General features: G+C 40.3%; 2 protein-coding genes across 2 annotated transcripts; both read right to left on the bottom strand.

The window, feature by feature from the left end:
* Positions 1-893: 893 nt before the first annotated feature.
* LOC114583414 (vomeronasal type-2 receptor 26-like) lies at positions 894-11,016 on the bottom strand. Its single transcript, XM_077916940.1, has 4 exons — positions 10,216-11,016; positions 5,227-5,454; positions 3,113-3,239; positions 894-1,795 (listed from the first exon to the last, which is right to left on the bottom strand). The coding sequence occupies exons 1-4, from the start codon at positions 11,014-11,016 to the stop codon at positions 894-896; spliced, it is 2,058 nt and encodes a 685-aa protein (XP_077773066.1).
* An 11,828-nt stretch (positions 11,017-22,844) lies between these two features.
* Positions 22,845-23,746, bottom strand: LOC144325292 (vomeronasal type-2 receptor 26-like). Its single transcript, XM_077918052.1, has one exon. It carries the CDS (start codon positions 23,742-23,744, stop codon positions 22,845-22,847), a length of 900 nt encoding a protein of 299 aa, XP_077774178.1. The 5' UTR covers positions 23,745-23,746.
* Between the last annotated feature and the right edge of the window lie 1,320 nt (positions 23,747-25,066).

Genomic DNA, 25,066 nt, shown 5'->3' on the forward strand with positions numbered 1-25,066 from the left:
AGAGATTGAGCCTAAATTAGTTATTAAGTAAGTAGGCAATCATTCCAAAGAATTTTATTTGATTGGGATCTGAGAGGAGCTAGGTGAGATCTTTACCAAAGGCCACACTTTCCACAGTGCTAAAGCTACCAACATTCACTTCAGAGGAAACACAAAAAGGTGGCAAAACAAATAGGATTGATAATTTAATATTTTATCCCCCCCCCCTTATTAGTTGGTGCATTTTATTCAGATCATACCTCAGCACAACAAGAAAGCATTTGGATGAAAAGTTGTAATCCAGAAAGCAAGCACTGGAGGCAAAGATGAAGATCTCCATGGCCACTATGTACGCATTTTCTCTGGAGCACGATTGTCACAAACACAGAAAAAGACCAACATGCAGAAACTGAGACCCAGTGATCCTTCAGATGTTATTAAATTCCCACTTCCATCATCTTTGAATTTTGGTTATGTTGGCTAAGCCTGATGGGAGTCCAACAATATCTAGAGAGCAGCCAAGTTCCCCATGTTTCTCCTAGATAATGACTGCAAATCCAAATTGAGCAATGAGGGCAATGTGTTTAACTTAACAGCACAAATATTGGATGGGAAAAAGTATTATGACAATAAAAGAAATTGAGCCCGTCTTTATTGGTTATAGATTGTGAAAGCAATCATAAAGGCATTGCACAAAACAAAAGAGACAGCAGTGAAGACAATAATGCGAAAATCTGCTTTTTCAAAGGAGGGCCTGTAACCTTTTAGTCTGTTCAACAAACATAAGGAGAAGAGGCGTTTGCTCCTGAGCAGGAACAAAATATATAGCAGACTGTATCAAACTAATATATAGCAGATTGCATCAAACCAATTACTCTGATTAGGACTAGCTCTGGATAGAACCTATTTTATTTTTATTGCTTCCTTCTAATTAGCTGTTCCTTTTTGTTCAGTTCTGGCCTCAATATAATAATATAACATTTGGGGGAAAATATGCAACCTAGTAACCCAGCACTAGAAGCCAAGATGGAGAAGATCTCAACAGCCACCATGTATTTTCCTTTTGTGCTCAAGTAGGTTGGCACAAAGGACAGCCAAACACTGCAAAAAACCAACATGCTGAAGGTGATGAACTTGGCTTCATTAAAACTGTCTGGCAACCTCCTTGCCAGGAAAGCCATGGTGAAGCTGATGGTTGCCATAATTCCCATGTACCCCAGGACACAGTAGAACATGAAAAGTGACCCTTCATTACATTCCACAATGATTTCTCCAGTTAGTGAGTTCATGTCCAAATCTGGGAATGGGGGGAAGGTACACAACCAAATAACACAAATGACAAACTGAGGGAGAGAGCAAGCCAAGACAAGAGAATATGCCAATCTTTTCCCCACCCATTTCCGGAAAATGTTTCCTGGCTGGGAGGCCATAAAAGCCACAATCACTGTAATGGTTTTGGCCAAAACAGAAGAAATAGCAATGGAAAAGATGATGCCAAAAGCTGTTTGTCGCAGGAGACAGGTCCCCTTCTGAGGCTTTCCAATGAAGAGCAAAGCAGAGAGGAAACAAAGAAGGAGAGAAATGAGAAGAAAGTAGGTGAGGCTCCGGTTGTTGGCTTTGACGATGGGAGTGTCCCTTTGCTTAATGAAGATTCCAAGTACCATAGCTGTCATCAGAGAAGAAAGAATAGCCAAAGAAACTAGAGTAATGCCCAAAGGTTCATCAAAAGTGAGGAAGTTGTGCGTCTTGGGGATGCATTTATCTTGTCCCTTGTTTGGAATGTGATCTCCTGGGCAATTGATACAATAATCCATGTCTAAAAGAAGAACATATGCTTCTTAAACACTCTTCTATTTTCAAGAACAATGAGCATCTTTCCTGGAATTCATCTTAATAAGTAGTTATTAGTAATTATTACCAAAACTCTGAACATGGGGCTACCGTCCATTCTATCCTCCTAACCTAATATGCTTATGTAAGGGTTTTGAGGTATTATAAATATTGCCTTCTATTTGAAAAATCACATGATCTACCAAGAACAATTAATTATTTTAGGGATGGGTTGAAATGAAATGCGAAATACAATAGTGGTTGGCAGGACATCCAGGGAAATTGTCCAAAATCTTGGTTGTACTTCTTGCTCTATGTCGTTTTGTTCTTCAAAAATATATTATTAATTCTTTCACATCTTCTCACACTTATCACACTTACAGGCTTCTTTGCATGGTAATATTGCTAGAAATGATATGTTTATGATGAATGACCTTTATCAGGAGAGAGACAGGGAAAGGTGACCCTGCTTCTCTAACTTGATCTCTCGGTGGCTTTCCATACCATTGTTTTGTGAATATAGATGAACAGAAGCCATGCTATATGGCAGTGGCTAATAGCTATATAGAGCTATTAAAGATAATAGCTATATAAGGCTTGGGCTGCAGCTTCGGGATGGAATCAGAATAAAGACACCTATCACACATAGTATGGAGTTCCTCTACACAGATTTACCCACGGGGATGGTTTTCATTTCTAAATGTAATCAGAGAACAAGTGTGTCATATCTTTGCTATAGTTTTGTTTCTGTATCTTTAATAAAGCTTCATGTTCATTGCCACTACAGTGTATCACTGAATCTCTATAAAAGGAAACTCTCTTCTTTGCGAGACCTACAGTCTTGACCTATCTGAATTGGCCTAGAATGAGCCTTTCGTCACAAAACTTTAACCAATACATTTGGCTCAAGCAGGCAATCACTCGCAGTTAAGCCCTAAATTTCTCTTCCCTTGAACCACCTGCATTTAGTGAAACTCTGTTTTTGTAGCATTGCCCTTAACTACTCTGGTGAATGGGGCACGTAACTGAACTCTATCATCCAGGGGAGGACACGCTCAACAGCAGCACCAGCAATTCCCCAATTATGGGATTGACTGGATTCCATTTGTCTTTGGAGGCAGACAATTCCTGCAGAGGGAGAAAGCCACAGTCTATCTAAGCCTTGTCAGTAACTTTGGTGTGGGTATGTGGAGGAACAATTGTAGGCATTAATAACGATACGGGATAGACATTCTGTCATCAATAATCACAGATTCAGCTGTCATTTCATTATATCCATGTGTCTTTACAATGTCTAACCTACCTTTCTTGTTTGAGAACATCCCTTCTGGACATGGAGCGCAAATGTAGCAGCAAAATTTCTCCCCCTCGATCACTTTCCTGCTGTAACCAGGCAGGCAGTTCTCATTACATAAGGAGAAGGGAGGCACCTGGTTTTAAACAAAGGAGGAAATTAGCATTCAGAAAATGTTTCAGAAATGTTGATTTAGATATTATCAACTATTACACGTCTGATGATATCCAACAATGATATCCAATCCACAATGTCCAATAAAGCCATTTCCCTTCCCCAGGGAAATGAAGTTGCGGACTGGTCATGAGCCCGCCCCGTGGGGGGGCAGGGCTGGCCCCTGCATCACAGGGAGTCCCTGGCTGCTTCACTCCTTGGGCCGACCAATCTGGTTGGCTGGGGGGGGGGCTTGGCTTATGCCATTTAAGCTGCTCACGGTGGGAACTTGGCCCCTTTTGGTTCACGCTCACACAGTTCTCCATCCCTCCCTCCCTCCCTATAGTTAGGCTCTTAATCCTTTGTTGAAGGGGCCTGGTAGGATTTTCTTCCACTTGGAAAACTGGCACCAGCCACTTGGTTTTTCACCTACCTTGTAGCAAATCGTCACAACTTTGTAAGGTTTGGCGGTTAGGCACTGGAGTATTCGGTTGGAGGTGAAGGGATGTAAATAATGAAATTATAATAATAAAATATTTCAAAGGTCTTTTATAAAAAGACCAGAAGGCTTTCTTTTAGGAATAAATGAGTCAGATGTCCCCAGAGATCAAAGGAATCTGTTTCTCTATGCAACTGCAACAGCCCAAATGGTATATCTCCAGAAATGGAGGGAGCAGTGCCAATGAAGGAGGAGTGGCAGACAAAAATGATGGAATATGCAGAATTGGCATGCCTAACTAGCAGAATAAGAGATCAAGAGGAAAGGGTATTTCAGGGAGATTTGAAATGTGTAGAGAATATTTGAAGAACCATTGTAAACAAGTTAAAACATTAGCAGGATTAGAGTAAATTCAGCAGTAAAAATTATGCTGAGACAAAAGGAAAAAGGGGTAATCAGAAGGAACCATGGAAGGGGGGGGGAGGGAAGTCAATGTATAATTTAATATTATGCTTTGTATATGTGATTGTGTGTGTGAATTTTCTATGTGTGGTGAGAATTATCCACCACCCCCACCATCCCCAAACAGCGGCCCTCCAGATGTTTTGGACTACAATTCCCATCTTCCCTGACCATTGGTCCTGTTAGCTAGGGATCATGGGAGTTTAGACCAAAACATCTGGAGGGCCGCAGGTTGGGGATGCCTGATTTAGCTAAACAACTGTAGAGATAAAAAAACCCAAGCACAGCATAATGGGCATTATCCCTTTTCTTAGTAAGCAGGGTAGATTACAACAATTTAAAACTGATTTCAGCCACATAGATAGGGTGCGTTCTGAAAAAAAATGACCCGGCTACTGCCTTTTATACCAGATGAAGTTTCCAAGTCATCTTCAAGGGCAGCTGCACGTAGAATGCACTGCAATGATTCCATATGGAAATCAGCAGGTCATGAAATACCATGGCCAAGTCATCTCTATCCCAAAGGGGCCTTAGCTGGTGAACCAGATGAAACTAGAAATAGGCACTCCTATGCACTAAGGCCACTAGGGCCACAACTGACAATGTTGTATCTGGGGCTACCCACAATCTACAAACCTGCTCCTTCCAGGGGAGCGCAAGCCTATCAAAAAAGAGGCTATCTTCCCATTTCTAGAACTCAACCTGGAATACATAACACCTCTGCCTTTTCAGCTTCCAGTAAGAATCAATGACACATTGCATGAAGAGTCTCTCCATTGGTTGCCTTAAATATACAGTGGTATCTCAGTTTACAAACTTAATCCATTCCGGAAGTCTGTTCTTAAACCGAAACTGTTCTTAAACCGAGGTGCGCTTTCCCTAATGAGGGAATGGTGCCCTTCCACCATTCGGCTTCCATTCTTAGACGGAGGTAAAGTTCGCAAACCAGGACACTACTTCCAGTTTTGCGGAGTTCGCAAACCGAATAGTTCATAAACAGGGCTGTTCTTAAACCGAGGTACCACTGTACTGACTAACCACAAATTAGATAATCGTAAATCCCGTTCACCTGAGTCAAATCTCTGTGCCATTCAATTTTCTCTTCATTAATGGATAATACAGCTCTTTTAAGATCTTGAGGATCTAGTCTTCCCACTTTGACTCTGGCATAGGAGTTATTTGGGAAAGTGGCCAAGCTTGTAATATCGAACCCAGATGATAATTCTCCATCTTTGTTAAACATGATTTCATCTGCAGCACTGTTGTTGAATGAGATACTCTGAAGCCATGAATGGAGCTACAGGGAGAAAGAGAATAGAATCGCATTTAAAATATTGAAATATTCTCACTGAGAATATACTTTTTCTATAGATTTTACATTAAGAAAGCAATTTCCAGACACTATAAACGTTATGTGAAGGGGGAAAAAATGATTCCATCTTTATAAAATAGTACGGCTTATACTGAGTAGATTGTATATGGTAGAACCAAGTTGACAGATAAAACATAGAACTTGGATATGTCTATCAGGTGCCATACAATTAAATTCATTTTAATACATTTGCAGAATATCAATTGTTCAAGACTATTTTGATTCAAATAGTCAATGAATGAAGTTCAGTGTTTCTGAATAATCTGAATAATCACAAATGGGTTGCTTTCCCTTTCACAGATATTTGTAGATGGTACTTTATACATGCCCCGACCTTATTAGTGGTGATAATTGGATTTCATAGCTTCATTTGTAGCATAAAGGATATCCAACATTCTTTAAACATATCTAATTTCCATCTGAACATTGTCAACAATTATATGACACTTTTGGATAAATATTTACAATATTAGTAAGAGTGCACTATCATATCTTATAGAATTAAAGAAGATTGTGTCACTTAAGGAGAATTCCTATGTCAAAATACACTGGAATGAGGCCATCTTGCTTTGCAGTGAAAAGAATTGAAAAGATTCACAAGAAGAGGGAGGAGTCTCCATTTTCTGTCAGGCATAATGGCAATTGAACATCACACATCTGTAATATGTTGGAGGGGGATTTCCAGCCGGTGGCAGAGGACAGAGTGACTCCAGGAGACATAGGTGTAAAAACCCAAACTAAAACGAAGACTTTATTACTAAGCAAATAAACACAAACTCTGGTGGATGTTATTCCTGCAGGCAGGCAACAAAACTCAGCTTTTTCCTTTATAGCAACGGTCACCTGCAGCCAATTAATCCCAGAAACTTCTTAAAGGTATACACACATGTTTCTGTGCCGAATGTCCTCTAACACCCCCTCTCATTCAAACAGAAACAATAGTATTTTAAACAGAACAGAACATATTTACATATCACACACAGCAACTCCCAACTTTGCTACCAGTCGTGCATGTTTTTTGAATTTCTAAACCGAGATAATTTTTTACTGGACCCAAATCTCTTACTTTAAATTCCTTTCTTAGTTGTTCTGCAAATTTTTCCACTTGCTTGTCACCTTTTGTAGAGTAAAGCAAATCATCAACATAACACAAACACAATTCTTGTTTATCACCCTTTCCTTTAGTGTACAAGCAGTTATCAGCTAAGCTTCTTTTAAAGCCAAGATTTTTTAAAGCATTATCAAGACACTCGCTCCAATTTCTAGCTGACTGTTTGAGCCCATAAATTGCTTTGTTCAGCCTATATACAGAATTCTGTTCTCCTGCCTCAAAACCTGGCGCTTGATTCATAAAAATTTCTTCTTGCAGATTTGCGTTAAGATAAGCTGTTTCAATATCAAAATGGTTTACCTTAAACCCACGTTGTGCTGCAAGAGCTAGCAATAAGCGTACACTTTCACTCCTTGCAGTAGGAGAAAAGGTTTCATCAAAGCTTTCACCTTTTCTTTGAGTAAAGCCTTGTGCTACCAGTCTGGCTTTGTACTTAACATCACCATCTGCCAAGTGTTTTATTTTATACACCCATCTACAGCCCACTGCCTTTTTTCCTTCTGGCAATGGCTCAATGGTAAAGACATTGTGTTCTGCTAAAGATTTCATTTCTGCTTTCATTGCATTTTTCCACCTTACTATTTCCTGGTGTGGTAACTTTAAAACTTCCTCATAATCACGAGGTTCCTTTTTCACATCAACAGTTTTAGCTTCTTGTATAGTAAACCTTTCTGGAGGTACCCCCTTATTGTTTCTTTGTGACCTTCTAACTTGAACACTCTCCCCCTCTGAACTATCTTCCCCTTCTGATTTATCCTGCTCAGGAGAAATTGGTTCAGCTTTAGGAGATTGTGTACTGGGATCCTCATCCCCTGAATCCTCATCACTATCACTTTCAGAACTTTCTTTAATTTGTGGCTTTTCTTCCTCAGATTTCACAAATTTATCTGTATCATCAGAAGATAACACAACTTCTGAATTTCCATGTAAACGAACCCAACCATCTTGCTCACAAAACTCTGCATGTCTTGATATTACAACTCTGCCACGCCCTAGTGCAAAACGATACCCCTTTGACCAAGTTTGATAGCCAACAAACCTAAGTTTCTTTGCCTTGGGCTCTCCTTTCCTTCTCTGTCCTTTTGGGATGTGAACCCAAGCCCAGCAACCAAAAGTTTTAACATGGTCCAAAAAGGGTTTTTTTCCATAAAGCAAAAAATGAGGGGTGTTGTTTATGGTAGAATGAAACAATCTGTTCTGTATGTAGTTAGCACACAGAATTCCTTCTCCCCAATACTTCCTGGATAGGCCAGAATCACATAGCATTGAATCTAGCATTGTTTGTAAAGATCTTATCTTGCGTTCTGCAACTGAATTTTCTTCAGGCGAAAAAGGACACGATTTACGGTGACTAATACCACGTTTTTTCAACCAAACTTGGAGGGCTTCAGACATAAACTCGCCTCCACGGTCACTTTGCAACTGGGTAACTTTGTAGGGAAACTGCCTTTCTATATAGTTGACCCAATTCTTAATCAGTTGACCAGTTTCACTTTTGTGTTTTAACAAATATACCCAAGTATACCGGCTATAATCATCCACAAGAACCAAAAAAAACTTTGCTCCTCCTTCAGACTCTGCAAATGGCCCACAAAGGTCTGAATGTACTAAAGCAAATGGCCTCTTGCTAATTCTAGTACTTTCAGGATAAGACCCTCGCTTACTTTTAGACTCCTTGCAGGTATTGCAGTCTAGAAAAACTGAAAATTTTTTCATTTTAATTCCCTTGCTTAATTCTGGCATTTTTGCAATACTGCGGAAATTGGCATGCCCCAAACGACGATGCCACAGATGCTGGCACTCATCATGCAAGGCTCTATTACAGGCTTTAACACATGCCCCAGACTCACTTACTAGCTGGTCTTTCAAAACAAACAAACCATTTTGTAGTGACGCTGTAACCACTTTTCCAGCTTTCTCTATTCTACAGCCTGAACCAGAAAAGGTTACTTTAAATCCCTGCTTAACAAGACTTGTTACTGAAAGCAAATTATTTTCTAAACTTGGTACACATAAAACATTGGTAAACTTGGTACTTAAACAGTTGATATTCACACTACCCTTTCCAGCTGACTCATGCACTGTTCCATCAGCTAGTACTACATTTACAGATTTACAAGGCTGCTTTTCTACAAGGGTTTGTGCAGACTTAACAAAAATGTTTGTCGCTCCTGAGTCTAAAATCCAGTCTTGTCCATCGTCGTGACTGGTGCCTCGAACTGCTGCAGAAACATACTGGACTCGACTCTTCCTATCTCCTCGCTTCCCAGCAAACGCAGGCCGCCCTTGTCTTGTATTTTCTCCCACAGACACAGTGCACTGTCGTACTAAATGCTTGGTTGACCCACAACGATAGCATCTTCTAACTGTGAACGCTGCTTCCTCTCTGTGGTTTACAACCTCTTTAGGATGCTGTTCCTCATCAGTTGCATATCTTTTACTGGACTGCCTCCCATTTCTGGAGTTACGGTGAGGGGTTGTGGCCTTCCTCTCATGGCGTCTTTCCTCCTCATCAAGCAAACGCCCAGTTAAGAAATGCATTATTAATTGGCTTTCTGGGATTGCTTCCAGAGTCATCACTAAATTGTCCCATGACTCAGGAAGTGAAGACAGCACAATATAAACTTTTCTATGTTCAGAAAAATGTTCCCCAAGTTCATTTAACTGTGAAAATAAATCACGCATTCTTTGAAGGTGTGTTGAAACACATTCACCCTCACTTAGTCTGGCTCGGTACAGAGCTCTCGTTAGAGTAATTTTGCTGCCAGCAGTGTCTCTAATATGTATTGCTCTCAGTGCTTGCCAAATCTCACTTGCTGTTTCAAGGTCTCGCACATGAGATAACTGAGACTTCTCTAAACTCAAAATTAAATTGGCATAGGCTTTGTCCTCCAGCCTTTGGTCTGCTTCATCTACTTCTTCATCCTCCTCTTTTACAGGAGGGTTAACAATAACAGTCCAACATTGTTCTTTCTTTAAAAATGCCTGCATCTGTAAACTCCATGACATATAATTGGACTCTCCCAGTTTCTCTACTGGAAAATAGGAAGCTCCCCCTTGAGCTCCAGCTCCAAGTCCAGCCATGGCGCCACCCAGCTTTCAGCTTTCCACTCAGTTCTTACTCACACGTGGCTTGAAGAAATGTTCGGCTCCTGGTCCCAAACAGACACTCCCTGCCGATGCCTTCACACAGCCAGCTGCTTGAGAAACGCTGAGTTGCTTCCAGTCTCTGGGTTCTTTTCACGCTCTGTCTCTGCCCACTCAAAACTGGGGACTGGGCCCATAACCTGTTGGAGGGGGATTTCCAGCCGGTGGCAGAGGACAGAGTGACTCCAGGAGACATAGGTGTAAAAACCCAAACTAAAACGAAGACTTTATTACTAAGCAAATAAACACAAACTCTGGTGGATGTTATTCCTGCAGGCAGGCAACAAAACTCAGCTTTTTCCTTTATAGCAACGGTCACCTGCAGCCAATTAATCCCAGAAACTTCTTAAAGGTATACACACATGTTTCTGTGCCGAATGTCCTCTAACATAATATATATTAGACCTTTGACAGTGACGAGCTATTACCTGCCAAGGTTGCACATTCAGGAAATCTAGTCCACCTTTATTCTTCATTGTTTTGTGTTTGGATTTAGATGTAGAAATTCTATGTAAGGCATGTGCCACAGCATACACAGAATTATAGATACTGTAGCTGTGGCCTGTCATGCTCATTTCAAAAAAAGGTCCAGGAAGGCTCTCCAATCTCTCTTCTCCAGTACAGGATTCATCAAGATCTTGCAGAAAACAATCAAATGCTTGTTCCCAGAAATCTTTGATAAAGCCATCTTCTGTTGAACTGGAAGGGTTTATAAACTGAATAAAATTTTGGAAGCCAAGATGTTCATTTGAGTGAACTGTAAATGAAATTGCTCCATGAAACATTTGAACATCCCACGTCCTTTGCAATATAAAGAATGCAAAATCAATTTGAGCTGTTGTAATCCACACCTTTCCAGGAATCATATATTCTTCATACTGAAGATCGCTTAAAGGCAATAACTTTTTCCACCACAGAATGGCTGCCAGCCACCTAATGATGGCTGTTTTACCATATATAAGCACTGCATTGGCTTTGGTTTTTCTGAAACCTTTAATGCTATTCAAAATGTAATCATTCATTTCAGCAAGGTTGTGGAAACGCATTTCATCTGGAGCTCTGTTGGTGAAAGCTGAACAGATCCCGCTCTGGGAAAACATGGGCTCCATAGTCTTCAAGAAATGCTCTCCATTGTCATCATCCAAAATCATGATTCCAACCCATTTCCATCCAAAATGCAGAAGTAAATGAATAATTCCCTGGTACTGAAGCTCTTCATTAGGGACCATGCGGTAAAAAGAAGGAAGATCAGTTTGCTCATTCACGACTCGTTGGAATGAGCCATATGAAAACTAAAAAATGTAAAAAGGAGATATTTCAAGGAAGGGTCATACTTAGACTATAATCCTATATATATATTTATCTGCAATTAAGACCAATTGATATAATAAGGTTTCTTACTAAGTAGACCTGGGACTCAGCTAGATTGCTGTTGTGGTGTTTTTTTTTAAAAAATGTTTTATATGCGTTGTGTATGCAAAAAAAACACTGTGACACCAGATTGTGCTGTGGAGTCCCATCTTTCCCTACCAGATTTCCCTGTATGAACTTGCAACACGTTTTACTGAATCACTTCTTTGACATGTCTAGATCCAGCCTTGGATAGCAATATTTATTGAATTATTGAGTTATTACTTATGGCCAATTAGCAGTAGGAATCCACTATGGGTTCGAGTTTTAGACACCTGCATATCTTAGAAATTTGTCTATACCAACATACCGGCGTCTTTTCACCAAAGCCAGATTAAATGTATTTCCATCAGAAGTGTTAAACAGCAGACTGAGAGGTATCCCTTATCAAAATAGGATCTGTGTGTGCTCTCAGGATGTCGACTGCATGAGGCATTTTTTATTGCATTGCGGACAATATGATGAAGCGAGAGAACTATTGATTAAACCACTATTAGCAAATCGGCCGGGTCAATCTGAAGCCTACTATATCAAATATCTTCTGGATGGACTAGTCCAATGATATCACAGTGGCCGTGGCAAAGTTTCTTTCAGTAGTCATACGAATCAAAGATCAACATATCCATGACTAAACAAATCACGCTTCGGTCTCCCTTCCCTGGGGGGTTGTCTATATGAGTTTGTATTTTATCTGCATCTATGTTATGGGTCATTGGACCACAATAAAGATGATGATGATGATGATGATGATGATGATGATGATGATGATGATGATTTTAAGCTGCAATCCTCTGCAAGCATGTACTAGTGTAGCCTCTGTTTAACAGTGAGGTTTATTTCCAAGTAAATAGGGTTGCAATGTTAATTTCTATCCTGCCTTTTGATTGAAAAGTATCACAAAGGTAGCCTGCAAAGAATTATCAAGTGCAATTAAACACCCTTTTTCATTTGTTCTCATAGTGGAATGAAGAGATTTTGCCATTTTTTTTGTAATCCTTTCCCCTAATACATCTTAAAATTGCTCAAAGTGTAATACTATTCATCACATTAATCTAAAATAATATGGATTTCCATCTGAATAAGTATGTGAAATATTACATCCATAAGTAATTCTTATAAATGTAATCCCTAGGTTGTGCAAAATGATGAATGCTTTTCCTCTTACTATAGAATAATAGAATTGTAGAATATTGAACAATTTTTTTATTGTTATTAATTAGAATTTTATACCACTTTATGTAACAAAGCTTTCCTAAGCAGTTTACATAAAATCAATTAAAATTCAACAATGTTTAATAAATTGCCACACAAAACAACCCCTAGGTAAAAATGAGATAAAACCAAAATATTACTGTATCTTACATGTAAAACTGAGTAGCATTATAAAAAATAAAGTCAGATTTCCAAAATAATCATATAAGTTTTTAACCTAATAATTGGTAGAATTGCTATAGCATCAAGATGGATATTCAGCTGCTGTTGGAAAATAATGTGAAAGTGTTATCAAAAATGTAAAAACTACTTTTAGAATGGCATACAAAAGATGAAGACGTTAAGGGAGTGATGATACATTGGACTAGAGAGTTTGAGGAAAAGATCCAACTTTCATCCTGGGAAAAGTTATGGAAAAAGGAAAAAAGATTTGCTGCATGCTGTTCGTTGAAAGAAAAATATATGAAAATGCTGTATCATTGGTATCTAACACTGAGTAAAATTGTGAAAATGTAGCAAACAAGTTCAAAATTATGTTGGAAATGTAAAGTGAAAGAGGGAACTTTTTAACATAGGTGGTGGTCATGTACATCAGTAAAGGCTTTCTGGGATATATAATGAGTTAAAAAAATACATTTGTCAAAAAACCAGAAGCCTTTTGACTAGGTATGATAGGTGAAGATTTTCCAAGAGACGATAAAAGACTTTTTATGTATGCAGCGATGGCAGTGAGAATGCTACTAGCCCAGAATCGGAAAGAAGGAAAAGTACCAACAAAAGAAGAATGACAGATGAAAACGATGGAGTTTGCATAAATGGCGAAACTGATGGGGAAGATCCGAAACCAGGAAGATCAAGTATTTTCTAAAGATTGAAGTAAATTTGTAATTTATGTAAAAGACCACTGTACACAGTTAAAATCTTGTGATCTGGAACTTGTAATGTGGAATTATTTATGGTAGTTATGGTTATATAATAGATGGATAAACTTAAATCTAAATATGGAACGCTTGGAGAGAGTGAAAGAGGTCTGAAGGTTCAAAAGAACCTTGTATTTTAATGTTTGAAATGGTTTTGTTTTATATGTATAAAATTATCAGAAACTCAATAAAAAAATCAGCTGCATTAATATATCCTTAAATGACTTAACATATCAATAAAACATTCTTAACAGAACCATGATTAAACACATTTTAACTGAAATTTACAAATGTGAAAGTTCAACAAGACCATATAATAATTCAGTACACCCTTTTTCTTCTTCCTCATCTCAAAAGTGCTTCTGAATTGGATAGTTTTAAAACTGTATTATTTAAAAAAGAACAGAGGAGAGATAGGCTGACTGACGATGGGCTAGCTGTACTTCACTGTGATGGGAAGTCCAAAGACTTGAAGGCCTACATGCTATCAACCCTCATATAATTTAGAGTGAGGGAGTTTTGGATGTATCCACAAACTACAGAATAGACATTTCATATCCATGTATTTCATCCTATCTTTCCCCAATCAAAAATTTCAATCTTGAAATTGCTATCTGAAAGAGGAGAGAGGAAAGAAGAGCAGATGCATGAGATTAGAGAAGATCCCATAGACCCAACCCATGACTCCTACCTGTGGAATCTTGTACAGGCCTAAGATGTCTGACATGTGTGAAGAGGTATCGGAATCCAGACCGCCAATGACTCCCATTAAATTCCCCTGCCTGCCACATCTGTAGTTAGGGACAAACCTACGTGACTGGAAGAGCAGGCCCAACGTGGTACGATATGTTATCCCTGCATCATAGTAGCTGTCGTAAATATGGAATCCAATAGTGATGTTTGGCAAAAGCTTGGGGTTTTTACTGATTTCCTGGACGGCAAACACCAAAGCCAGGATGTGCTGATAGAATTTTGTCACCACGCTGCAAGAAGAATATGATGTTTCATTGTAGAATTCTGAAATACTTGAACAGTGCATGAAATTGTGCCCCCCCCCCCCGATCTACAGGTCTGCTCTGCTTTAAAATAGATTAAGTTGCCTGGGACAGGGACATAACTGAGCAAAGGTAATTCCTTTTGCAATGCCTAATTACGCCTTTACATTCAATTGGGCGTCACTTTGCTGGCAGCCTCCTGCAAACCAATTACGAAATGCAATAAAGGAAGTTGGGAGCTGCCATTTCCAGTTCCCAAAATGAAGCATACCTGACAGAATGCCACCCCATGACCCACCTGGCCACACCTTTTCAAGTCCAACTATAAGGAACCGTCCCCCATATACCTGTGATGTAAAGCACATTTTTCCACAGTACTGTTGCCTTTGGGATACAGTATGTGAATAGTGCTTTAGGGACATTTCTTTTTTCTTTTTTCCAATTCATCTTTATCGGTTTCTTTTAACAAACATTCATGAAATCACTTTGTAACGTCTCCGTTTTCCTGTTACAGTTGTACCTCAGTTTACAAACTCTTCGGGTTACAAACGCTTTAGGTTACAGACTCCGCTAACCCTGAAGTAGTACCTCAGGTTAAGAACTTTACCTCAGGATGAGAACAGAAATCGTGCAGTGGCAGCTGGAAGCCCCATTAGCTAAAGTGGTACCTCAAGTTAAGAACAGTTTCAGGTTAAGAACAGACCTCCAGAATGTATTAAGTTCTTAACCAGAGGTAAGGTAAAAGGTAAAGGTACCCCTGCCCATACGGGCCAGTCTTGACAGACTCTGGGGTTGTGCGCCCATCTCACTCAAGACGCCGAGGGCCAGCGCTGTCCGGAGACACTGTGGCCAGCGTGACAAAGCTGCATCTGGCGAGCCAGCGCAGTACACACGGAAACACCATTTACCTTCCCGCCAGTAAGCGGTCCCTATTTATCTACTTGCACCCGGGGGTGCTTTCGAACTGCTAGGTTGGCAGGCGCTGGGACCGAGCAATGGGAGCGCACCCCGCCGCGGGGATTCGAACCGCCGACCTTTCGATCGGCAAGCCCTAGGCACTGAGGCTTTTACCCACAGCGCCACCCCACTCTACTAAACATGTGATTCTAAAACATATGCACTTAATCATTTAATTCATTTGTACTCCATTTGCACTTGATTTCCCTCCCCTTCTTACTTGGGTCCTCTATTTATTTATTTTTAGTTGAATGCCCAACATAACATATCTATATATTTGGTAACCTACTTTTCCTCTATATTTTAATAATTTTTCTTACAGGAGTTATTCTAAACCAGTCAAAAATTTTAATTCTCCACAATGGTCTTTTAGATACTGTTTAAATATATTCCAATCATTTCTGAATTTGTGTTTCATTGGATCTCTTATCTGCCCTGTCAGTTTATCCATCTCAGCGTACTCCATCAATTTAATCAGCCAATCTTTCTTTGTCAGTAAGATCTTCGCTTTCCAATTCTGAGCGATCAAACCTCTTGCTGCCGTGGTGGCACACATGAACACTTTCTTTAGGTCTCTTGGAATCTCACTCCCAATAATCCCTAAAAGGAATGCTTCAGGCTTTTGGGGAAATGAAATTTTGAACATCTTTTTTAATTCATTATAAATTAAGCTTTAGGAACATTTCATTGTCTGCATGAACAATGGTTTCTTGCCAATATGCCCACATTTATTCACTCACTCACTCATGGGTCAGCAGTCATGAAAACAGAAGGAATTACCAAAGTATAGAGAAAGTTCAAATCTAGGGGGTGGAATCATATCTTACAGTGGAACATCAATCTGCTCCTGAGATGGGGGTTTCTGGAAGTCAACGCCGGGTACAAGATAATAGATATAAGACACAATCCCACCAATTAGAATTTCACCTGGCTGGTGCCACTCATGTGGAACATGAACAAGATCATTCGCAGCACACATAACATTGTGCGCTTTGCACACTACGTGAGGAAACACCGCCACAAGAACCATGAACACCACAGTCACCATCCTTCTGATGTCAAAGCTGCATAGTTGATTTCCAAATGGTTCTCCAGTGTGGTGTAGTGGTTAAGAGTGGTAGACTCGTAATCTGGGGAACCAGGTTCGCGTCTCCGCTCCTCCACTTGCAGCTGCTGGGTGACCTTGGGCCAGTCACACTTCTTTGAAGTCTCTCAGCCCCACTCACCTCACAGAGTGTTTGTTGTGGGGGAGGAAGGGAAAGGAGAATGTTAGTCGCTTTGAGACTCCTTCGGGTAGTGATAAAGCGGGATATCAAATCCAAACTCTATTCAATAAATTCAATTCATCCTACTTTAAAGAATGCACTTTAAATTTTAGCTGACTGCCAGCCAATGCACTAGTTAAAGAGACTTGTGTCCACTTTTAGATTTACAATCTAAAGGATTTCTAATTCATTTCTGTATTTTAAGAACATTATCTGAATGCTTGACTGATCTATACAGTGAAAGGGGGAAACTGACAGAGTTTGAAATGACATGGCCCTGCCGGCCCTTAGTCCCTACACTTGGGTGTATCTACCTCATTGGGGCTTTATATTATTTCACTCACTTGCTTGTTTATTTCCCTCCCCCCCCCATGCCTCTGGGAGGAAACTCTGAGCTTTGGATTTGCCATTGAAATAATGACTGTAAGTTTGATAATTATAGAAGAGATAATAACTGCTGCAGTGTTTTGGGGCTTGGCATTCCATCAGTAGTAACAGGGTTGCGTTTAGAGGCCCCCAAGCCGTTCCCCTGTAAATAACTTCACATAGACACATAATTTTAGTTTAAGTTATTGGGCAATAATTTAGGCCACAACTTTATTGATTACAGCAAAAGTGAGCGGTATTGGCTTAGGCATTGGCAACAGACTTTAACTGACTCCTGCCTCTCTGGCTGGTAGTCTGAAAGGGTGAACACCAAACCAGGGTGCAACATTGATGAAGATCAACCGAAACTCACCCCGGGGTTCCTGTTGTCCTGGCATGGGTCTAGCCTCTCTAGCAGATTTCGGACAAGATCCAGGACCCCCAGATTCCTTTACCGGAATACCCTATTTCTGGAGGGGCAGGTGATGGCTGCACCTCCCCTCCCCACACATTGCTGATCCAATGCCTAACCGCCAAACCTTACAAAGTTGTGACGATTGCTAAGGGGATAGGTGAAAACCAAGTGGCTACAGCCAATCTGCCAAGTGGAACCCTAACCCTACCCAGCCCCTGTTCCAAAACAGGTGACCTAATCCAAAGCAAGGCCAAAGAGCACAACCTAAAATTAGGGAGGGAGGGTGTTCGGCAGCACGAAGCAAGTATCCCCTATTACATCATGCTACTGCTTTTATATGCCCCAGGAATCATGCCATACATCCAGATTGGTCCAAACAGCCAGGCATGATCTCAGGGCCCAACTGTTAAGGCTTGGGCCATGCCCAACAAGAACTCACCCTGTGGGGGTGCCTTAAGGGCCCGAGCGCAACCAGGACCCACGTTAAGGAGGATCCCATTTACTGTATCAACAGCTGACATAACCATGTTTGTGAAATGTCAACATAACTTTCTGCTGCTCCACAGTGAGACTACCCACTGTGGTCACCACAGTGGTGATGAGCTCTGAATGATAAACTTAGACAGAAAGCACCCTTGCTTAGAACACAAATGGCAATATTGTGATAGGCATTCTCATACCCCAAATCCCATGTCCAGTCCAAAATCCCTCTCTACTTTACTGCTTGGATTGTTGCATGCTGACATGACAGGAAGTGCATTTGTTTGTCCAAGTCCTTGTTCAGTTGACTGGTTACCACAACCAATGTACAAAATAGGATGTTCTTGCAGACTGGGTATTGCTTTAAAGTTACTGGGGAAAGATGGTTGGTCAAAATAAACTAATAAAAGCATTAGCACCCCAATCCCCTGAACATTTAGCTAGAGCACATTAAATGCCCACAATGTCCTTCTTCGTTTTTTCCCCCTGCTGAGATTATGCCACATTCTCCACAATGACCTGGAACTAGAATTATTTGTGAGATTGTGAGCAATGGTTTTGCTTTGTGAAAGGAGAGCGAAAGGAGGGGAGGAGGAAAATATTAGAAGGAAATTCTGCCAAGTTAAATTATTTTCTTAGGGAGAAAAAAGGGGGCTTCTGAGAATTTTGGGCTCAGTGCCACTCAGTGGTCTGTACTCTTCACCTAGATTATGTTACAAAATTATAAACTAGACTGGTTTTGTGCAAATTAAGCTGTCAGACAAGTATTTCAATATCCTGTATTGCAGGGCAGCAATGCAGCACAGCTACTCTTGCTGCTCCAACTGGGTGGATATGAGCTCTAGGTTGTATAAAGTAACTCCTGAATTTGTGTGTGAAGACCCCCGAACCACCCCCAAAATAAATCACAATAGACCCAGAATATTTGTTTAGGTTTTGGGCATTAATTTGGCCACAACTTTATTGATTACAGTATATGAATGGTTGCTTAGGCATTGGTTCAGACTACCTGAACCTGCACTCAGGCAGAAACAGGACTGACAACTGGACACCACCAGAGGTCAGTAAGGGAAAACATACTGGAAGAGCACAGAGGTGGATTTCCATCTCTTAGTTCACCCCAGATGCTCCCAGGGAGTCTGGCATGGCCCACCCCTGATACAGGATCTGAGAGAGCAAATCGAGCCCCTGGGTTCCTTTAACAGAATTCCCTAGGAGCAGCAATGGAGGGGCAGGCTCAGCCAACCACTTCCCCTCCTCCAAACAATGAACCAATGCCTAACCACCAACTTTACAAAGTTGTGACAATTTGCTACACGGTAGGCAAAAACCAAATGGCACCAGCCAATCAGTCAAGTGGCAAAATTCCTTCCTGGCCCCCGCTCCAAAAGCAGACAACCCCTAGAGAGGCATAGCCATTATAAAGCAATTAAAAAGGAGGATTTATTGCAAAAACAAACAGATAGCTCGGAGCGGCTCTAACAAAGCCTCTGGCATCATGATTCAAGATGACCCTTCTGAAGACTGCTTCTGGCTTGATCAGAAACAACTGAACTGTCACTTCTTACGTCTTTTGTTTTGCTTCCTATCTTGCAACCCTCCCATTCACCGAGACCTTGGACTGAAAGGGACAGCTCCTGCCTCTTCCCTATTCTCTGAGAGGCTGTCTCTTAACTGTTTCCTGCGTGTTTGTGCTTCCGGTGAGCTTTAACTGCATTCTAGCCTGCTGTCCATCCCTGTCTTATCAGCTTGCACGTCAAGGTCAGGAGGAGCCAGAATATGCAGCTGCCGGATTTCCTCTGTCTGACTAACATAAAAGCAGCCTCTCTGTTTCTGGCTGTTTTCTGCAGTTAGCTGCAAACTTTCGCTAGGAGCTTGCTCATTCCTGACAAACAGTATGATGCAGCAGCATAGAAAGACCTAATTCTATACTAGGCTGCATCAACAAATGTATAGGGTTCAGATCAAGGGAAGTAATAGTACCACTCTATTATGCCTTGCTCTGATCACACCTGGAATACTGTATCCAATTCTGGACACCACAATTGAAGAACAATTGTTGATAAGGTGGAGCATGTACAGAGCAGGGCAATCAAGGTGATCAAGGGTCTGGAAACCAAGCCTTAGGAGAAACAGTTGAATGGATTGTGTATATTTAGCCATAATATGTTTAATTTCCTTAGTGTATATAATTGCCATCTTCAAATATCTCAAGGGCTGTCACATGGAAGATGAAGCAAGCTTGTTTTCTGTTGCTCTGGAGGGTAGGACCCAAACCAATGGATTCAAGTTACAAGAAAGGAGATTTCGCTACTAAACATCAGAAAAAAACTTTCTGCCAGTCAGAGCTGTTAGACAGTGAACAGGATTCCCTCAGGAAGTAGTTGACTCATCTTCCTTGGAGGTTTTAAAGCAGAGGTTAGATGTCCACCTGTCATGTGTGTTTTAGCTGAGATTCCTGCAATGCAGGGGTTGGGACTGGATGACCTTCAGGGTCTTTTCCAACTGTACCATCACATGTTCTATATTATTTAATTGAAATAAATCGAGCAGAGCAATACAATTTAAAAAAAGGTATAAAAATACATAAAAGAAATATATCGGAAAGAGATTTAAATTAGATAAGTTGAGTACTTAAGAGCATTAGGAAGACCCAATTTCATGTTGTACCATGGAGAGTGAAACCTGTGAGTCTATATTTCTTGTGTTTTGTACATGATAAAATCCCACCAAAAGCACAGAGTTTTTCACAATCTTCACAGCCTTTGGCAACATATTATTGAGGGGTGAATTTTTCAGCTAGTGCTAAGCTACACATATTTTCATACTGGAGCAGGTTGCAAGTACTGCAAGGTTTTCCATATTTTGACAACTAAAATTCTGGCAGTAAGCAACATCTATATCAAGAGAACATGAAAGCTGAACCCTTCCCAAACAAACAAACCTTAAAACATTTTGAAATTTATAATGATATTAGAAGTAATTGCAAACAAGATAAGAGATACATCAGAGATAAGAGGAATCAGAATTGGGGTAAAAGAATTTAAACTGAAAGCATACGCAGACGACCTGGTAATTTCAGTTGAGGATCCCATACAGAGCATGGACAAAGTTCTGACACTTCTAGAGGAATTTGGGAAAGTGGCGGGCTTTAAGTTAAATAGAAACAAAACTAAAATGATGGTTAAGAACATGGGAGCAGATCTAAGGAGACAGTTAGAACATCAATCGGGAATTAAAGAAGTAAAAAAGATAAAATATCTAGGAGTATGGCTGACGATGAAAAGTATAAATTTAATGGCTGATAACTACACTAATACCTGGAAGGAAATACAAAAGGAACTAGATATTTGGAACAGGATTAAACTCTCCTGGTCAGGCAGAATGGCTGCGATTAAGATGTGCATACTACCGAAACTCTTATTTTTATTCCAAAATGTCCCAGTGATTAGAGGAAGTGCAATATTTAAAAATTGGCAAAAAATCTTATCCAAATTTATATGGCAAGGTAAAAGACCAAGAATTAGATTTAAATTATTAACGGATAGAAAAGATAGAGGAGGTTTCTCGGTCCCAAATCTAAGACTGTATTATGAAGCCTCGTGCCTTTGTTGGCTCAAAGAATGGGTCACCTTAAAAAACACAGATCTGTTAGACCTAGAGGGCTTCGATTTAAGATTTGGATGGCATGCTTATCTTTGGCAGAATAAGGAAAAGGTGCATAAAGGCTTCTCAAACCACATCATCAGAGGAGCACTTTTAGAGGTGTGGGAAAAGAACAAAAGACTACTGGAAAAAAACACCCCCTGGTGGCTATCGCCTATTGATATATTAACTGTTAAAAAAATAAATATAGAAGGTGAGAGACTGACCTATGAAGATTTACTGGAAAGATCGGAAAGAGGATGGAAAATTAGACCCTATGAAGAGTTGAAGAGTAGACTGACAGGTTGGTTGCAGTACCACCAAATTAATGCACTATGGAAGGAAGACAGAAAGATTGGAATGAATGAGAAAAAATCTAAATTCCAGGTAGAAATAATAGAAAGTAAAACTAAACTGCTATCTAAAATGTATACTCAACTGTTGGATTGGGACACCAAGGATGAAGAGGTCAAAGAAGTTATGGTAAAGTGGGCCATAGATATTGGATATAATTTGGATTTTGAATAATGGACAAAGTTGTGGACTAAAGGAATGAAATTTACAGCCTGTACCGCCCTTAGAGAAAATATGGAAAAGATGATGTATCGTTGGTACATTACTCCTGTGAAACTGCAAAAAATGTACAAGAACGGGGACAGAAGGTGTTGGAAATGTAAATATAAAGAGGGAAGCTTCTATCACATGTGGTGGAAATGTGAAGAAGTTAAGAAATTTTGGGATTCCATTTATAATGAATTAAAGAAAATATTTAAATACACCTTTGTCAAAAAGACCGAAGCTTTCCTTTTGGGAATGATAGGAGAGGAGATTAAAAAGGAGGACTATGTAATATTTCAATATGCAACTGTAGCTGCCAGGATTTTATTAGCACAAAACTGGAAAACCCCAAATATCCCGACCGTGAAGGATTGGCAAATCAAATTGTTTGAGTATATGGAGTTGGCAAAAATGACGCAGAACATTAGACAGAAAAAAGGGAGAAAGTTTATTGATGAATGGTCTAGATTTATAACATATATAGAAACAAATTCTAGAGATATAAAAATCACAGTAGGTGTAATATAACTCTTGCGACGCGTAGATATTTTATAATGAAAAACTGCAGATTGAATTTAATATACATATAACCCAAAACCGAGATGGAGGGAAGTCAATTGTTAATTGTGTGTAATGTTTGTGTGTTGGTTGGTTTGGGGGTTGTGATTTGGTTGATGGTCTTGTTTGTTTTTGATATGTGAATGTTATGTTGTTGTTTGTTTGTTTGTTTGTTTTTTCCCTGTCATTGTCTGGTAATGAAAAATGAATAAAAAAATAAGTAAAAAAAAAACATTTTGAAAGGTATCCACTATAATGATTTTAATAATTAGATTGTCACTTATTTCTCTTTTTTAGCTGCTCTTTTGAGTTGAGTTCAGGCTTGAGGACAATGATATAATATTTTGGGGAGAAGATACAACCCAAAATCCCAGCACTGGATGCCAAGATGGAGAAAATCTCTACAGCCACTATGTATTTCCCTTTGCTGCTTAAGTAGGTTGGAACAAAAGAAAGCCACACACTGCAAAACACCAACATGCTGAAAGTGATAAATTTGGCTTCATTAAAAGTGTCCGGCAGCTTCCGAGCAAAGAAAGCCACAACGAAGCTGACAAGAGCCAGCAATCCCATGTAACCAAGAACAGAGTAGAACATGTTGGCTGAGCCTTCATTGCATTCCACTATGACTTCTTCAGGCAGAGAGTGCATGTCCAGATCCGGAAAAGGAGGGTCAGTACAGAGCCATACTATACAAATACTTGCCTGAACAGAAGCACAACCAAGAACAATAGAGGTGGAAAATCTTGTCCCCACCCATTTCCTCATCTTGGATCCTGGTTTGGTGGCCATGAAAGCCAGAACCACAGTGAGGGTTTTAGCCAAAACAGAAGAAACAGCCACTGAGAAGATGATACCAAAGGCAGTTTGTCGTAGATTGCAGGTCAGTAACTGGGGGCGCCCTATGAATAGCAAGGAGCAGAGGAAGCAGAGCAGGAGGGAGATGAGCAGGGTGTAGGTGAGATTCCGGTTGTTGGCTTTGACAATGGGAGTGTTTTGATGTTTGATGAAGATTCCAAACACCAATGCTGTAGTTGCAGAAAAAGCCAGAGCCAAAAGAGCCAAACTGATGCCTAAAGGTGCTTCATAAGATAAGAAGTTTTCTTTCTTGCTGATGCACTGGTTTCTCTCCTGGTTAGGATACCGATCTTCTTGGCACTGGAAGCAGTCATCCATATCTTGCAGTATAAAGAAATCAGGATTATAGTTATAGCATTTTGAGTCTCACTGAGATACAAATATTTATGGTATCGGATCAGGAAACTTTGAAAGCGCTCCTTGGATTAAGAACAGCTTCAGTTTAAGAACGGATTGTATTGTATTTGCATGGTAAATATAGTTCACAATGAAAAAATTGTATTGGGGAAAGAAGGAGGCAGTTAGTAATTGACTGTTGGTTGGTTATTCTCACCCTGACCTAGCCACTGTGTTCCACGCGACGGTCACCTCCAGACTGGATTATTGTAACTCGTTCTACATGGGGCTGCCCTTGAGACTGACCCAGAAACTCCAGTGGATGCAGAATGCCGTGGCGAGACTCCTTACGGGGTCTTTGCTGCAAGATTGCATTCACCTGGTGCTATACCTGGCTCCCAGTGGAATACAGGGGCAGGTTTAAGGTGCTGGTTTTAACCTTTAAGCCCTATACGGCTTAGGACCCTCGTACCTACGGGGCCGCCTCTCCTGGTATGTCCCACAGAGGAACCTACGGTCTTCAAACAAAAACATCTCGAAGGTCCCAGGCCACAGAGAGATTAGGCTGGCGTCAACTAGAGCCAGGGCTTTTTTGGCTGTGGCTCCGATCTGGTGGAACGCTCTGTCACAAGAGACTAGGGCCCTGCGGGACTTGACATCTTTCCGCAGGGCCTGCAAGACAGAGCTGTTCCACCAGGCCTTTGGTCAGGGAGCAGCCTGACACCCTCCTTTGGCAATCTTCACAGAACTTTAGCTTAATGGTTGCCATCAATTTGATTTTAATTCATTTTTATAATGAATTGTTCTTAGAATGTTGCACTATTTTATTGTTGTTAGCCGCCCTGAGCATGGCTTCGGCTGGGGAGGTTGGGATATAAATAAAATTTATTATTAAGGACAGGAAAGCTATGGATTATTAGCTTATGCTCTACTATGAAGGAGTTTTTTTGGGGGGGAGAGAAAAAACCATCTTTTGGGTTTAAGGGACAGAATCACATTGCATATATATATATATATATATATATATATATATATATATATATATGCAGGTTTTGGTGTCCTCGGGTGTCTTCCCGTGTAAAAGATGGGGTGTCTAGGCGACGTTTCGACGAGGTCTCACTCGTCATCTTCAGGCTGGTGCTTTCGGCTTCTTGTTACTGGAACAGAGCAGGATCTCAGTGTTTGAGTTCCTATAAATACTGTTGAGGAGGTGTGGTGTATAGCCTCCAATGTTCTGGGCAGAGAGGAAGTTCCCAGGCTAGTGTGCCTTTTCTTCTTTTGTTCCTTAATTACTTGAGGGATAT

The sequence above is a fragment of the Podarcis muralis genome, chromosome 13, assembly GCF_964188315.1.
Source record: "Podarcis muralis chromosome 13, rPodMur119.hap1.1, whole genome shotgun sequence".
In the NCBI taxonomy this organism is placed as follows: Eukaryota; Metazoa; Chordata; class Lepidosauria; order Squamata; family Lacertidae; genus Podarcis; species Podarcis muralis.